Below are 15,330 nucleotides of genomic sequence, written 5' to 3' on the forward strand. Positions count from 1 at the left end.
AGAGAATCATGGATTGGCTGCCTCCTGCACGCCCCCCACTGGGGATGGAGCCCACAACCCGGGCCTGTGCCCTGACCGGGAATCGAACCCTGACCTCCTGGCTCCTAGGTCGCCGCTCTACCGCTGAGCCCCGCCCCCGGTCCTTACAGGCGATTGTAAGGAAACAAACCTTGTGGCCCAGACGTGGACGGCTGGGTTTTCCCGTTGGGGACCGGGTGCCCCTCTGAACCTCGTGTGTGGAGGCAGCAGCGGGGCCCACGGAGCCCTGAGGACTCGGGCGGCTCCCCGGGACCGGGTGCGGCACCACTGCAGAGTGGGCACGGAGTAGCTGCTGTGTCTCAGCTGCACGAACTCTCTCTCTCTCTCTCTCTCTCTCTCTCTCTCTCTCTCTCCCCCCCCTCCCTCTACACCCCCCCTCCCCCAATGGCCCAGGAATCGCCACGGCTCCCAACGCCGCCTTCCCGTGGCACACCTTCCTCCAGCGCGCAGGTGAGGGGGCCCTGGCAGGGCGGGCGGCCTCGGGTGGGGGGGGTTCGAGGAAAGCGGCTGTGGGGTCCAGAGGCTCCTGGTCCAGGTGGGCGGGGCTGGGAGGGACCGGAATGGTTGGAGGCCAGAGGAGGAGGGGACCCGGTTCTGTCCCTTCTGGTGCCGCCATGGCGCCTCCTCGCGGCGAGCGGAGCCACAGGCAGAGGAGGGGGCGCTGTAGCCACTGAGCCCAACTGGCCGGGGCTGTGACTACATCTCCGAGGAAGAAGCCTGCAGACGCCTCTGTTTTAACCTGAAATGTCTCTCCGGGATGATCAGGCAGGGCTACTATTGTGGGGGGGGGAGGGGGAGAGGGAGGGGTGGGAGAGAGAGGGGGAGGGGAGGGGGAGAGGGAGGGGTGAGAGAGAGGGGGAGGGGGGAGAGGGAGAGGGGAGGAGGAGTGGGAGGGGGAGAGGGAGGGGTGGGAGAGAGAGGGGGAGGGGAGGAGGAGAGGGAGGGGGAGAGGGAGGGGTGAGAGAGAGGGGGAGGGGGGAGAGGGAGAGGGAGGGGGAGAGGGAGGGGTGGGAGAGAGAGAGGGGAGGGGAGGGGAGGGGGAGAGGGAGGGGGACAGGGAGTTGCAGGTCGGCCGTGAACTTCCGAGAAGAGAGGGAAAATGCAATTCCGAGTCCGGCCGCAAGCAGACAGGAGGTCACCCCAGCCTGGTTCTGCCCCGAAAACCGAGGGCACCCCCAGCCTGTGTTCACCCCAAACACCTCACACCAGGCCTCGGGCAAGCACCGTATGTCAGCCCTCGGCTCCTTTGAAAAGAAAAAAAAAAATGTGCGGCATTTGATTAGAAATAACTTCCCGGGCGCCCTCATCCGTCCCAGCCATAGCACGAGGTCCTCGGCGTCACGGGGCGCTCCATCACCCCATTCACGGGGGTTGCCCCATCACCCCCTCCCTCAGCGCCCCGCCTGGCGCGCGCTCACTCCATCTTCCCCGCGTCACCGCGCGGCGGCCTCGGGCTGGGATCCATCACAGGGTTTGTCATCCAGGGCCGCCCTCTCACGGGCTCACAGGGCGTGATGGATGGGGCAGCCGGAGATTTAAAACACTCGCAGGAGACCTTCCCCCGGGACCTGCTGGCTGCCCTTTAAGAAAAAAAATTTAAAAAAAATTAAATATATATATATATATATATATAATTTCAGAGAGGAAAGGAGAGGGAGAGAGAGAAACATCCGTGATGAGAGAGAATCACGGATCGGCTGCCTCCTGCACGCCCCCCACTGGGGATGGAGCCCACTACCCGGGCCTGTGCCCCTGACCGGGAATCGAACCGTGACCTCCTGGTTCACAGGTCGATGCTCAATCCCTGAGCCCCGCCGACGGCCGGCCTGCACTTGAATACTGTAAACGTCTGCAGAATATGCGGGCGCAGGGAGCGGCTGTGGCTGCGGCCGTTGGCTGGGTCAGAGGACGGCTTTAGGGTGCGATGTTCTGGAGGAATCGGCGTCTCTGAGTTTTAGGATCCGGTGTCTGCGCTCGTCCATGTGGTTGTCTGTCTCTGTCGCCTGGACTGCCCGCCCCCATCGCCTGTCCCCCCCCGCTTTCCCCCCCCCACCTCGGCTTTCCCTCTCCCCCCTCACTCCCCCGCCACCGGCCTCAGAGCCAGCGTTGGCCACGCGTCACATCCCCGTGAGCCTCCTGCGGCGCGGCCGCCGACTTCCTGAACTCTCGTCTCGCAGACATTCCCCAAAGTGCTGACAACTTACACGTGTTCCTGCTGATCTGCGGGCTCCGGCCCGTCAAAGACCCGCTCTACCTGCTGGACGCCTTCTCGGGTAGGTCGGCGGAGGGGCCCGCGCGCGGACTTCCCGTGGCTTCTGAGTTTCCCTGTCCCGTCCTCTGCACAGTCGGCAACGCCGCTTGCCGGCCGTTCCTTTGGAAAAACCAGAAAAGCAATAGCGCTTGTGGGAACTGTCATGGTTTCCCACGTTCTGTGCCCCGGCCACCCCCCCCCCCCCCCCCCGCCCCGAGGAAAGCATAGAAGAAAGTGGAGCCCGGGCCGGCCTGGCTCAGGGGTGGAGCGCCGACCTAGGAACCAGGAGGTCAGGGTTCGGTTCCCGGTCAGGGCACAGGCCTGGGGTTGTGGGCCGGATCCCTGGGGGGGGGGGGGGGGCGTGCGGGAGGCAGCCGGTCCATGATTCTCTCTCATCATGGATGTTCCTATCTCTCTCTCCCCCTCCCTTCCTCCCTGACATCCGTCAGAATAGATATTAAAAAAATAGCTGAGCCAAAACTGGTGTGGCTCAGTGGATAGAGCGTCGGCCTGCAGACTGAAAGGCCCCAGGTTCGATTCCGGTCAAGGGCATATACCTTGGTTGCGGGCACATCCCCAGTAGGAGGTGTGCAAGAGGCAGCTGATCGATGTTTCTCTCTCATCGATGTTTCTCTCTCATCGATGTTTCTGACTATCTATCCCTCTTCCTTCCTCTCTGCAAAAAATCAATAAAATATATTAAAAAAAAAATAGCTGAGAGTTATGAGGCTAAACCAGGGGTCCTCAAACTACGGCCCGCGGGCCACCTGCGGCCCGCCGAGGACATGGATCCGGCCCGCCGGGTGCCGCTGCCTGTCCTGCTCAGCAGCCGACGCGACCCGAGCCCGCCGTGCACATAGGAATTTGTTCATAGTTTTGTTTTTTTTTAAACTATAGTCCGGCCCTCCAGCGGTCTGAGGGACCGTGAACTGGCCCCCCGTTTAAAACGTCTGAGGACCCCTGGAACGTTACTGGGCGTGCTCCAGGCAGGTCGCCGGTGCGATGGGCTTGGAGTTCTGCTGCTCCCGGTACCGGCGCTCTTGCGTCCGGTGGCCCGTTACGCCCAGTCCCCTAATGAGTTCGGTGTCTGGCGAAGGCGTACCGTTCCAGGACCCTCATATTTACCTAAGAGCGAGAAATGCCAGCATTGTTACCTTTTAAACGCGTCTCCTTTAAATGGGCGGCTGGGAGCGACACCAGAGGATGAAATGATTCCCAGACGAGGCTTTTGTGTCCCGCTGGGACTTGTAACCGTTGTTAACGTGTGTCTCCCCCCCCTTTTCTCCCCGAGAATGGCACCAGGAGGAGCCCAGTGTGTACCTGGTGATCGTCGGTCCTGAGGTGAGCAGACGCCGGCACGCGCTTGCCCCGACTCCCCTGCGGTCTCGCGCTGCTGACGTTCCTCCTAAAACCCGTGCACGTTGCTCTCCTAAGTTATTTTGTCCGTTTTGAGTCAGTAAACTGTTTGCCTGTTGTTGTTTTTTTAAAAAAATCCTCACCCAAAAATGTTTTTATTGATTTTTGAGAGAGAGAGAGAGAGAGAAAGCGGAGAGAGAGAGAGAGAGAGAGAGAGAGAGAGAGGGAGAGTGGGAGAGAGAGAGAGAGAGAGAAAGAGAGAGAAAGCAGGAGAGAGAGAGAGCGGGGGAGAGAGAGAGAGAGAGAGAGAGAGAGAGAGAGAGAGGGAGAGAGAGCAGGAGAGAGGGAGAGAGAGAGAGTGGGAGAGAGAGAGAGGGAGAAAGAGAGAGGCCTCTATCGGTTGCCCCCTGCCTGTGCCCTGACCGAGAACCGAACCCGCCACCTTTTGGCGTGTGGAACAAACGTTCCAACCAATGGAGCCATCCAGCCAGGGCAAGTCTGTTTGCCTTTTTGAAAAGTGAAAACTAGCCCCGGCCGGTGTTGCTCAGTGGGTAGAGCGTCGGCCTGCGGACTGGAGGGTCCCGGGTTCGATTCCCGGTCCAGGGCGTGCACCTCGGTTGCAGGCTCCTCCTCGGCCTGGGCCCTGGTCTGGGCGCGTGCAGGAGGCCACCCATCCATGTGTTTCTCTCACATCGATGTTTCTCTCTGTCTCTCCCTCTCTCCCTCAAAATCAATTTAAAAAAAAAATCCTCTGCTGAAGATTTAAAATAAAATAAAATAAATAAAATAAAATAAAATAAAGTAAAATAAAATAAATAAAATAATAAAATAAAATAAAATAAAATAAAATAAAATAAAATAAAATAAAATAAAATGAAACTAGACCCCCGCTGCGGAGCATGAGGCTTTACGCAGATTGACGGGGAGTTTATTGCTGCGAAGCGTGAGGGATACACGGTCACGGAAACCGGGAGGGGCCCGCAGCAAGAGAGTGGCAGAAAGCAGAGAGGGTTTGTCTGCGTGGCACGGAAGTGGCCCTGTGGGGGGCCCAGGTTGCCGGGGAAACGCCCCTAACCAATCAGCAGACAAGCCCGGAGCACGTGACTCCGGAGCCCTCAGGGGCCACGCTGCTGCTGGGGAGCTCACCTGGCGGGCAGGTGGGTGGGTGGGCGGCCCTGACCTCGGCTGTTGCCCGGGGAACCAAGTCAGGGGCGCCTGGGGGGGGTCCCTCTGCTCCGCGTTCCGGGGATCCACACGTCAGCCCAGTTGCCTCACGGGAGCAAACTCGGTTCATGGCCAGGCGATGGGGGGTCACAGGGCAAGTGAGGCCTCCCTGTCCTCCTGGGGTGTCTGTCCCAGCCTTGCACGTGCCCCCCAGCGTCCTCTCGTCCTTCGGCCAAGCAGGGAGCGCTGACCTCGCCGTGACCCTCAGGGCACCAACGGGGTGGGGGGGGCGCAGCGGGGCTCCGTGCAGCTCAGGGTCTCGCCGGTTCTGCAATTTTTCCTTCTGTGGGTTTTCTGGTTCCGCGGGACCCACAAAGCATGCAGTATGTGTGTGTGTTGGGGGGGGGGGGTGGGCCCCCACGCTTTGCTCAGTGTTCTCAGACCCCTGGAAACGGGAGGTTTACCCAGGAAAAGGCCACCTGCCCTCGCAAGGTAGCAGCCTCTGTCGTTTGTTTGGGGTCACACACACACACACACACACACACACACACACACACGGGAAGTTTCTGGAAAACAGAATGACTTCGTGGTGAACCACGGGGGACAGCGCCCTGTGCATCCGACGGGCTGGGCCGGGCCGTCATTGGGAGCCCTGCTGGCAGGTGTGAGTGAGACAGGAACGGCTCTGCCTTCACGCCCCGCCCCCCCCCCCCACGTCTCCCCCAGGCCCCCCCCTCCCCCAGCTCCCCCGGAGTAACAGGAAGCCGCCGTGTTAGTCCCAATGTTTCACACTTGGTGTTACACTTGCACAGACGGAAGACCATTCTGTCAGTTCTCCTTCAATTGCATTCACTGTTAATAACATAGCGGTGGGGGGCGGGGGGCGGGGGGCTGGGGGGGGTGAGCTGTGCAGCAAAACCAGCCTCTGGGTGACAAGTGCACGCAGCAGCCTCGCACTGATGGGCCCCTGGTCCCCCCCCCCCCCCCCCCCAGAGCCCACACAGTGTCCCCAAGGGTGGCCGCGCCTGGGCCTGCACCGGGCTCCAGCCTCGGACCCCTAAGCCCACGGGAGGGTGTGTTTCTCCGGGGCCTTCTCTCAAGCGCCCCCCCACCCCGCTCCCCTGTGATTTGCACGGCAGAGCCGACCCGGGAGTCTCCAATGCGCTCTTCCCGGCTCTCGCTCACGTCTGTCTCGGTCTCTGTGCAGGTCGATCCAGTGTTCACGAGGGAAGTCAAGGCCAAAGTGGAGAGGTGAGCATCGGGAGCGAGCAGGGATGTAGCGGGAGGGGAACCCCCGTGGCTCTCCCGTTCCCCACGTCTCCACGAGTCCCAGGCTCTGTTCCCGGCGGTTTACACGGGACTCCTCCTTCAGCCCTCCGGACGGACGGTCCTGCGGGGCCGGGACACCGTGACTTCCCACGTACCAGCCCGGAAACAGGTGGGCCCGCAGCGTCCGCCGCTCCCTGGAAAGGGCAAGGGTCAGAGGACCATCTCGCCCCTCTGGGTCACCCCTGTGAGGTGATTTCCTCATGGACCGCCCCCCCGCCCCACCCCAGGATTCCACTCCACCTGACTGGCCACCCCTTACTGGTCAGCAGCGGGGACTGGACTGGGAAATACTGATGTGTCCCCGTGTACGAACAGGTGTCTCTATTGCTCATAGATACACATGCAGGTATGTAAAACCATGACCCATGAGGTGAGAGGACACGTATCAAAATCACGGCAGTGGTGGGAAGCCGAGGGGACGGGCGTGAGTCAGTATTCTTTTTTTTTTTTTTTAATATATTTTATTGATTTTTTTTTTTACAGAGAGGAAGGGAGAGGGATAGAGAGCTAGAAACATCAATGGGAGAGAAACATCGATCAGCTGCCTCCTGCACGCCCCCTACTGGGGATGTGCCCGCAACCAGGGTACATGCCCTTGACCGGAATCGAACCCGGGACCCTTCCGTCCACAGGCCTACGCTCTATCCACTGAGCAACACCGGTCAGGGCACGAGTCAGTATTCTTGAATGAAAACAAACAAAAACAGAAAAACTGCCTGGCCCGTGTGGCTCAGGGATGGAGTGTCGACCTACGAACCAGGAGGTCAGGGTTTGATTCCCCGTCAGGGCACAGGCCCGGGTTGTGGGCTCCATCCCCAGTGTGGGGGCGTGCAGGAGGCAGCCGATCCATGATTCTCTCTCCTCATGGATGTTTCTCCCTCCCTCTCCCTTCCTCTCTGAAATCAGTTTATATACACACACACACACACACACACACACACACACACACACACGGAGTGGCCAGATGATGATGATCTCTGAATGCATAATCATCTGGCCACTCCATGTCTATCCTATATCATAAAAGGCTAATATGCAAATGGTCCCCTCGACCAGGAGTTCGACCAGCAGGCAGGCCGGCCAACCGCCCATGTCCCCTCCCCCTGGCCAGACTGGCCGGACCCCACCCATGCACGCATTCATGCACCAGGCCTCTAATATACATATATATACACTGAGTGGCCAGATTATTATGCGTTCAGAGATCAGCATCATCCGTGTGCACAGGACTAAATACTGTCAACTCGGGCGGGAACATGGGGGTTGCTGCGTTCTTCCCCTTCCGTGTCTGTTTCTCTCTGTTCCCCTGTTATGTCGCCATCAGGAGGGCGGGGGGAGGGCGGCGTTCATATTAGAAAAGCGTGTTGTCTCGGTCCTGCAGGCAGAACGGCAGAGCCCTTATCTCGGACTCACAGTGTCGGGGAAGCGCGTGTCTCGCGTGTTAACCGTATTCGAAACGCCCAGCGCCGTGCTAGCGGCTGTGTCTCCCCGCCCAGCCCTCCCGGAGGCCCAGCGTGGAAACGCCTCGCACTCCACGCCCGCTGTGTGTTGCAGGTCGGCGGGGGTGCGGCTGCTCCCCGAGATGCCCCAGGGCGACCTGCACGCGGCCGAGAAGAACTGCTTCGCCCTGGTCAACAGCTCGCTCTCCGAGGGCATGTCGGCGGCCATTCTGGAGGTAACGGCTCTGGGGCCCTCGCTCCCCTCCTCGGGCGGGGTGGCATCTTCCTCACGTTTCCAGCTTGAAAAACCCAGTCGCATGTCCCCAGGAGCTCAGGGCAGACAGCACCGATGTGTTGATTCATTTATTTTAGTTTCCTAGATGCATTTTTAAAATGGATGTCAGAGAGGAAGGAGAGGGGGAGAGAGAGAGAAAGATCCATGATGCGAGAGAATCCTGGACCGGCTGCCTCCTGCACAACCCCCCCACGGGGGATCAAGCCTGCAACCCGGGCCTGTGCCCTGACCGGGAATCGAATCCAGGACCCTTCAGTCCTCGGGTCGACGCTCTAACCGCTGAGCCAAGCAGCCAGGGCGGGGCGCAGCTGCTCTTAAAACGCCCAGCACCGTCTCCTCTTCCGCCCGTAGGCCATGGACCTGGAGGTGCCGGTGCTGGCCAGGAACATCCCGGGGAACGCGGCCGTGGTCCAGCACGGGGTCACGGGGCTGCTGTTCTCCGATCCTCAGGTAACGGGGGGTCCTTCCCGGGCCCGCGTGGCGGGATGGTTTGCATTTGTCTCAACATCTTGCACGTTTTCGTCAGCGCTCAGCGTCCCGGTCACGGTCAGGGCGGCCCTACACACAGCGGGCTCTGCTGTGACCACAGGGGTCCCCTGGACGCCCCTCCAGATAAAACCCGGGGACGTGTGGGAAGCGGGGGACGGAGGGCCCCTCCGGGTCCTGCCCCTGGAGCAGTGTGGCCCGAACCAGGCCCTTCCCCTTCCCCCGGCCTCCGGCTCCGGCGTTGGGTGGACGGCCACTCCGCTGGGCCAACGTGGGTGAACGAACTTGGAAGCCCAGTTGGCATCTAGTCCCGTGTTTATAAGGGCAGCCGTCCCTCCTGCAGGCCGTTCTCCCGGAAGAAGGGGAGGAGCTGACGCAGACCCGGGCTTGGGGCGCCTTGGCTACCCCCATCGCCAGTGACCCCGTTTCTCTCGGCTTCCTCCTGGGCAGGAGTTCGTGCAGCTGGCGAGGAGGCTGGTCCGCGACCCCGAGCTGGGGGCCGAGCTGGGGGCCCAGGGGAGGGAGTACGTGAGGACGCGCCACTCCTGGCGGGCCGAGAGGGACACCTACCAGCGCCTTGTCCGGACGCTCGAGGGGGACGCAGACCGGCCGGCCTGCTGACCAGCGCCCCCCCCCTCTTTTAACGCGTCTGAGGGGCACCAGGGTCAAGGCCCCCTGTCCGGGCTTGGAGAGGCGAGGATGGGCCGACTGAGTCTGGAAGGAGGAGAAGCGAGGCCTCGGACCCGATCGGCAGGAAGCTGGACGCTGTCCCTGGTCCTGACCTCCCAGATGCGCGGCTCCGTGGTACCTCGCGTCCCCCTGACATACGTGTACAGGCTGAGGAGCATGTTTTTAAGAGAATAAAGTGCGTCGTCAGCAGCCTTGTAAGCTCCTGTCTTGGTTGTTAATAGGCAGGTAAGGTCCCACCCACGGTCGGGACCCGCCCACTGCTGGGACCCCGCCCACTGCTGGGACCACGCCCACTGCCAGGACCCCGCCCACTGCCCGGTCCCCAGGGTTTTAAAAGGCGACGCGAGACCTGAGCATCTATTTTTTTTAAAATATATTTTATTGATTTTTTTACAGAGAGGAAGGGAGAGGGATAGAGAGTCAGAAACATCGATGAGAGAGTAACATCGATCAGCTGCCTCCTGCACACCCCCCACTGGGGATGTGCCCGCAACCAAGGTACATGCCCTTGACCGGAATCGAACCTGGGACCCTTCAGTCCGCAGGCCGACGCTCTATCCACTGAGCCACACCGGTTCGGGCCTGAGCATTTAATAGAGATTTAAACACAACCTCTAGTCTAAGGCCCAAGGAGAGGAGTACACAAATGTTTTTCTTTCTTTATTTTCCTAGTTATATTTTTATTGATTTTGGAAAGGAAGGGAGAGGGGGGAGAGAGAGAGAGAGAGGGGAACATCCATGATGAGAGAGAACCATGGACGGGCTGCCTCCTGCACACCCCACCCTGGGGATGGAGCCCGCCACCCGGGCATGTGCCTTGCCTGACCTGGAATCCAACCGTGACCTCCTGGTTCCTAGGTCGAGGCTCAACCACTGAGCCACCGGCTCATGGTTAAGGTGATGATTCTGTGTGGCCCATGAATGATGTTCTAAATGTCCAAGGGGCCCTGCCTTAGGTTGCCTGGGACGTGGGGACCGCTGTCTGTCAGGTGGATGATAGCGGGCGCCCACCCAGAGCCGCCAGCAGCTCTCCCCCGGAGACACCATCCCCCTCCAGCAGCAAACAAGCACGAAGAGCCGTCAGACAGTGTCTCTTTCATCCTGGGAACAACAGCTTAATTGCCGGAGCCGTTTAGTCACCAGCCGCAGTGGTGCATTCGCTAATGAAATGTTTCACGCCGCCTGGCTCCTGCCAGCGCAGGAGAGAAGAAAGCGCCCCCGCCCCCCGAATCTATAAATCCAGGGAAGTCATTGCCATCCCTTTCTCGGGAGACTGTCTGCCCCTTCCGTGTGGCGCATTATCTGCAGGAAGCAGACGCGGGCCCAGGAGGACACGGCGGGCCCTCCGTGCACGGCTGATGAAGTCGCTCCAAAGACTGCGCCCCAATAAGGGACGTGGCGAATGCTGGCCCTGGTCTCTGGGCTTCTCTCTGCAACCATCACTCCTGGGCGGGCGCCACCCCACCAGGCCGTTGGGACGCGTGGCCCCGGTCCGGAGGGGCCGCTGTAACCCATCACACCCCCCGGGGAACCAGCAGGCGGTCCCAGTGGCCATAGTTCATTGCCGTCCTTCTGTGAGTCCAGGAACTGGGAAGAAATGGGGGAGGCGGCAGCGGAGAAAGAAGCTGACAGCCCTTTGGGGTCGGAGCCTTTGCTTGGATTTCATCAGCCAGCGGGAAGCAGGCTCTCTCTGGGGTTGTCACTCCTGGGGCGCTCTGGATGGGTGGCCCGTGGGGACTGTTGCTGTGGGAAAGGCATTGCTCAGAAGTTAGGGGCTCCCCTGGGGTCGGCTCTTGCCATGTCGTGGCGATCCAACCTGTAATGCTTTTGGGGAAGCCCTGGGGCAGGGGTCCTCCAACTACGGCCCGCGGGCCACAGGCGGCCCGCCGAGGACATGGATCCGGCCCGCCGGGGGCCGCTGCCTGTCCTGCTTAGCAGCCGACTCGTTCCAGGCCCGCAGTGCGCATAGGAATTTGTTCATCGTTTTTTTTTTTAAACTATAGTCCGGCCCTCCAACGGTCTGAGGGACAGTGAACTGGCCCCTGTTTAAAAAGTTTGAGGACCCCTGCCCTGGGGTGTATAGGGAAGCCCTCAGGTATCTAGGGAAGCCCTCGGGTGTCTACGGAAGCCCTCGGGTGTCTACGGAAGCCCTCGGGTGTCTACGGAAGCCCTCGGGTGTCTACGGAAGCCCTCGGGTATCAAGGGAAGCCCTCCGGTATCTAGGAAGCCCTCGGGTGTCTACGGAAGCCCTCGGGTGTCTAGGGAAGCCCTCGGGTGTCTAGGGAAGCCCTCGGGTGTCTAGGGAAGCCCTCGGGTGTCTAGGGAAGCCCTCCGGTATCTAGGAAGCCCTCGGGTGTCTACGGAAGCCCTCGGGTATCTAGGGAAGCCCTCGGGTGTCTAGGAAGCCCTCGGGTGTCTAGGGAAGCCCTCGGGTGTCTACGGAAGCCCTCGGGTATCAAGGGAAGCCCTCGGGTATCTAGGAAGCCCTCGGATGTCTAGGGAAGCCCTCAGGTGTCTACGGAAGCCCTCGGGTATCTAGGAAGCCCTCGGGTGTCTACGGAAGCCCTCGGGTGTCTACGGAAGCCCTCGGGTGTCTACGGAAGCCCTCGGGTGTCTACAGAAGCCCTCAGGTGTCTACGGAAGCCCTCGGGTGTCTACGGAAGCCCTCGGGTGTCTACGGAAGCCCTCGGGTATCAAGGGAAGCCCTCGGGTATCTAGGAAGCCCTCGGGTGTCTAGGGAAGCCCTCGGGTGTTTAGGGAAGCCCTCGGGTGTCTACGGAAGCCCTCGGGTGTCTAGGGAAGCCCTCGGGTGTTTAGGGAAGCCCTCGGGTGTCTACGGAAGCCCTCGGGTGTCTAAGGAAGCCCTCGGGTGTTTAGGGAAGCCCTCCCTCGGGTATTGAGTCTCTGCTGTGGAAGGGGAGTGAGATTCTCTCTCTTACCGCTAGGGGGCAGCACGTGGCTGGGCTTGGCCCAGGAATTTTGAATCTACGGCCCCTGTGGCAGGGCCGCGGGTGGCTTTGGTGTCTGTGCTGTGGCAGCCCCTTGCCCAGCCTTTCCCGCCACCGCGGACTCTCGGAGCTCCTCGTGTCTTCCCGATAGCGGGTCCATTTCTGTTGCTTGTGACCCAGAAACCCGACCGTCCCCCACAAGCTTCTCAGAAGAACACACCATGGGCTCTGCCTCGGGGGAGAGAGGCGAGGCGCTTTATCGACACCCTGCCTCAAGGACACCACGTTCACCTGGGGTTCACACGTTGGCCACGGGGAAGCAGACTTGCTCTCAGGGACGGTGGTTCGGAGAGGATGCAGAGGGGATCCCCCTGGGAGCCCCAAATTCAGCCGTAGCCCCCAAACCCATCGCTGTTCTTGTGGCCCCATAGGAAGAGACGTCCCGGACCTGCGGGCATAGCGTGCGTCGTGATTGAGAGCAGCACCACGTGGCCTGGGAAAGGCAGACATCGGGGCCAGATGCCCGCGCTCGCTCGCTCGCACGCCCAGCTCTGACCCTAAACTCTTCAGTGCTTTACCCTCTCTCCGCTTTAGTGTCTAATCTGTAACGAGGGGCTAACGATGAGGTAACTCTGCGGCGAGGGGACTGATGATACATTGTATCTATGAACTCAGGGATACAAACTTGCAGCAACTCCCGGCGCAGGGCTCATTGCCTTCTCGCTTCTTCTGTGGGCCACACAGCAAAAGGCCTCGGTTACTCAAAACGGCCCGTTGAGAGTGCAGGGCGGTGGCTTCCTCCAAGAGAGGTGGTTGGGTCGTTGGGAGTCTCACAGCCGGGATGCAGAGCTCGGCAAGTTGGGCTCGGGGGCCCCCTGAGTCCTGGGCAGGCAGAGCACCCCCCCCCCCCATCGTTTCCCTCGGGAAGAAGGAGCCTGGACGGACTCTCACCTGCCTGGGTGTCTCCGGGGTCTGGTCCCTGCAGGACACCTGGTGGCTGCTACGGTGAGCAGGACCCGTTCTCCTGCTGGCTCGCCTGGGCTTGTGGGTCTGGAGGCAGGAAGTCCCAAAGAGGGAGCAGGGGCAGGGCTCTCGAGACCCAGGGGTGCACCTGACATGGTGCCACGGGGACTAACACGGGTGATGAAGCCGCCCGCACCCCAGGGCCAGTAAGAGGAGGAGCTGGAAGTCCTATGGAAGAGGGTGCTCGCAGGGGACACAGCTCACCCTTTGCTCAGCCTGTCCCACCGGTGACACACGGACCCACAGGCCCAGAGACACATGTCTGGGGCCTCGCCAGCCTGGCCTCACCACTCCGGGCCCGAGAAGCTGGTCCTGATCCCGGAGATGGGCCCCTGGATGGCGCCCAGGCCCGATTCTGCACCCCGGGGCTGTCTCCCGTGTCCCGTCACTACAGAGCCTGGCAGGACATGTGTGTGCCCCCCCCCCCGCCTGCGCTCATGCCAACAACATGCAGGTCCAACCGTAGCCCGTGTCATCCAGTGCGCTGCCAAGAGGGGGTCCTTCTCTTTGGGGGCCACTGGGCGAGGGGGCTGAGGCGCTACGTGTCGACCCCACAGGAGACAGAGCAAGCCTGCAGCTCCCGGCTCTGTGTCTGGAGGCCTCGGTGTCCGGGCCAGCGGTGGCTGCACCGGCCCCGCCTCTCACACACCTCTGCGGCCGGCGTCAGTGTGAGTCTTTGCAGCAGCATCGCGCCCAGTGGCTCCCGGGGGGCCCGGGGCACGGGGTGCAGAGCGGGGGCTGCGTCCGGTCTCCTGGGCTGAGGGCTCAGTGACGCCGAACCGGAGCCCCAGCCCGCAGGCCCCTGAGTCCTCCCGGAAGATTCCTTGCCCGGATCTGACCTTGGACTGCCGCGCAGCAGACACAGAGGGTGCCAGACGCTCAGAGGACGGCTATCGATCAGGTCTGGAGGGAGGCGGCAGCGGAGTCGTAAATGCTTATTAATGGCCTGAGACGGGAGGAATGCTGGGTTTCTGGCAGGAAGATCAAGGGTGGGGAGGGAGTTAAAGAATCAGAATCGACAGCCTTCGCCCGGGGAAGGCCCGCTGCCCGACCCAGCTGTGGGTCAGAATCAAGGGTGGTGGGGGAGGGGAGCTTTGATTACTATTTTTAAAATATATTTTTATTGACTTCAGAGAGGAAGGGAGAGGGAGAGAAAGAAACATCGATGATGAGAGAGACTCGTGGATCGGCTGCCTCTTGCGCGCCCCCTACTGGTGGGGATCGAGGCTGCAAGCCGGGCATGTGACCTTGACCAGGAATGGTCAAGGTTCCTAGGTGGATGCTCAACCCCTGAGCCACACCTGCCGGCCCCTTTGACTTTGGGGCTTGGAGACTATAGGCTCTGAGGGACCAGGGCCTCTGGTGACCTGCCTCCTGCTGTGGTTACCCGGCTGCAGTGAGGACGCACAGGGGTCGAGCTCCCTGGGGGGGGTGGGGGGCAGATGGCGCTCAGGGCCGGATCTATATATTGGTACGCGCCCCGCAGGCCAAGGGTCCGCCCCGTTGCCCATTAGCGGGCGGAGAATTTCCATGGCTCCTATTGACCGTGTCTGTTATTGGACGGGCCTGGAGGCGACCTGGGAATTGTTTGCAAAGCCCGCAGGGTGTTCAATACCGCGAGTGAGGGGAGTGCCCCACCTGGCGGGGGACGCGGGGACTGCACCTCTTCCCCCCCTCTCTTCCTTCCCCGCCCCCCCCACCCCCCACTGCGCATCCCAAGAGCCACCTCCCCAAGGAGCCGAGGCTACTGCGTCAGGGAGCGTGGGAGGGTCACCGCAGGTCACCCCGCGGCCCTGCCTCCGGGGAACCCCTCTCCTGCCTGTGGAGGGGCGCAGAGGCCGAAGGGGTGGCCAGGGCTTGTGAGGAAGCTGGTGGATCTGTCCTGCGCGCTCTCTCTCTCTCTCTCTCTCTCTCTCTCTCTCTGCATTTGGGACGTTCAGGCAAAGGGTTGGTGCTCATGGCCTGGGTGTCTTACAGTTTCGAGTTGGGTACATGTTGTGACAGGCGGGGGGCAGGGGGCGAGGGGCGGTCACCTCTCTAGCAGCCCAGCGCCTGGCCGGTCCCCTTGTAGGTTTATTATTATTATTGTTGTTGTTGTTGAGGGAGAGACACAGAGAGACACACGGATGTGAGAGACACATGGATGAGAGAGACACATGGATGAGAGAGACATATGACGGGTTGCCTCCTCGCGGGCAGGATCAAACCTGCAACCCAGGTCGGTGCCCTTGACTGGACTCGAACCCGGGACCCTTCAGTCCGTGGGCCATCGCTCTATCCATCCACTGAGCCACATCGGCTAGGGCTCCC

At 61.1% G+C, this 15,330-nt stretch overlaps 1 protein-coding gene across 1 annotated transcript in view; it reads left to right on the forward strand.

Annotated features, from left to right (window-relative positions):
- The window catches only part of GLT1D1 (glycosyltransferase 1 domain containing 1), a gene marked incomplete at its 5' end in the record, with an annotated part of 12,955 nt that extends 3,710 nt beyond the window's left edge, over window positions 1-9,245 (forward strand). The window contains 7 exons of the mRNA XM_080649897.1: window positions 419-489; window positions 2,217-2,312; window positions 3,582-3,631; window positions 6,018-6,061; window positions 7,694-7,814; window positions 8,225-8,323; window positions 8,810-9,245. Coding sequence (XP_080506023.1) covers window positions 419-489; window positions 2,217-2,312; window positions 3,582-3,631; window positions 6,018-6,061; window positions 7,694-7,814; window positions 8,225-8,323; window positions 8,810-8,980 — 652 coding nt within the window. The 3' untranslated portion in view covers window positions 8,981-9,245. The remainder of the gene's footprint in view (window positions 1-418; window positions 490-2,216; window positions 2,313-3,581; window positions 3,632-6,017; window positions 6,062-7,693; window positions 7,815-8,224; window positions 8,324-8,809) is intronic.
- Window positions 9,246-15,330: the final 6,085 nt, after the last annotated feature.

The sequence above is a fragment of the Plecotus auritus genome (genome assembly GCF_963455305.1).
Source record: "Plecotus auritus genome assembly, chromosome: 13".
NCBI classification, from domain to species: domain Eukaryota; kingdom Metazoa; phylum Chordata; class Mammalia; order Chiroptera; family Vespertilionidae; genus Plecotus; species Plecotus auritus.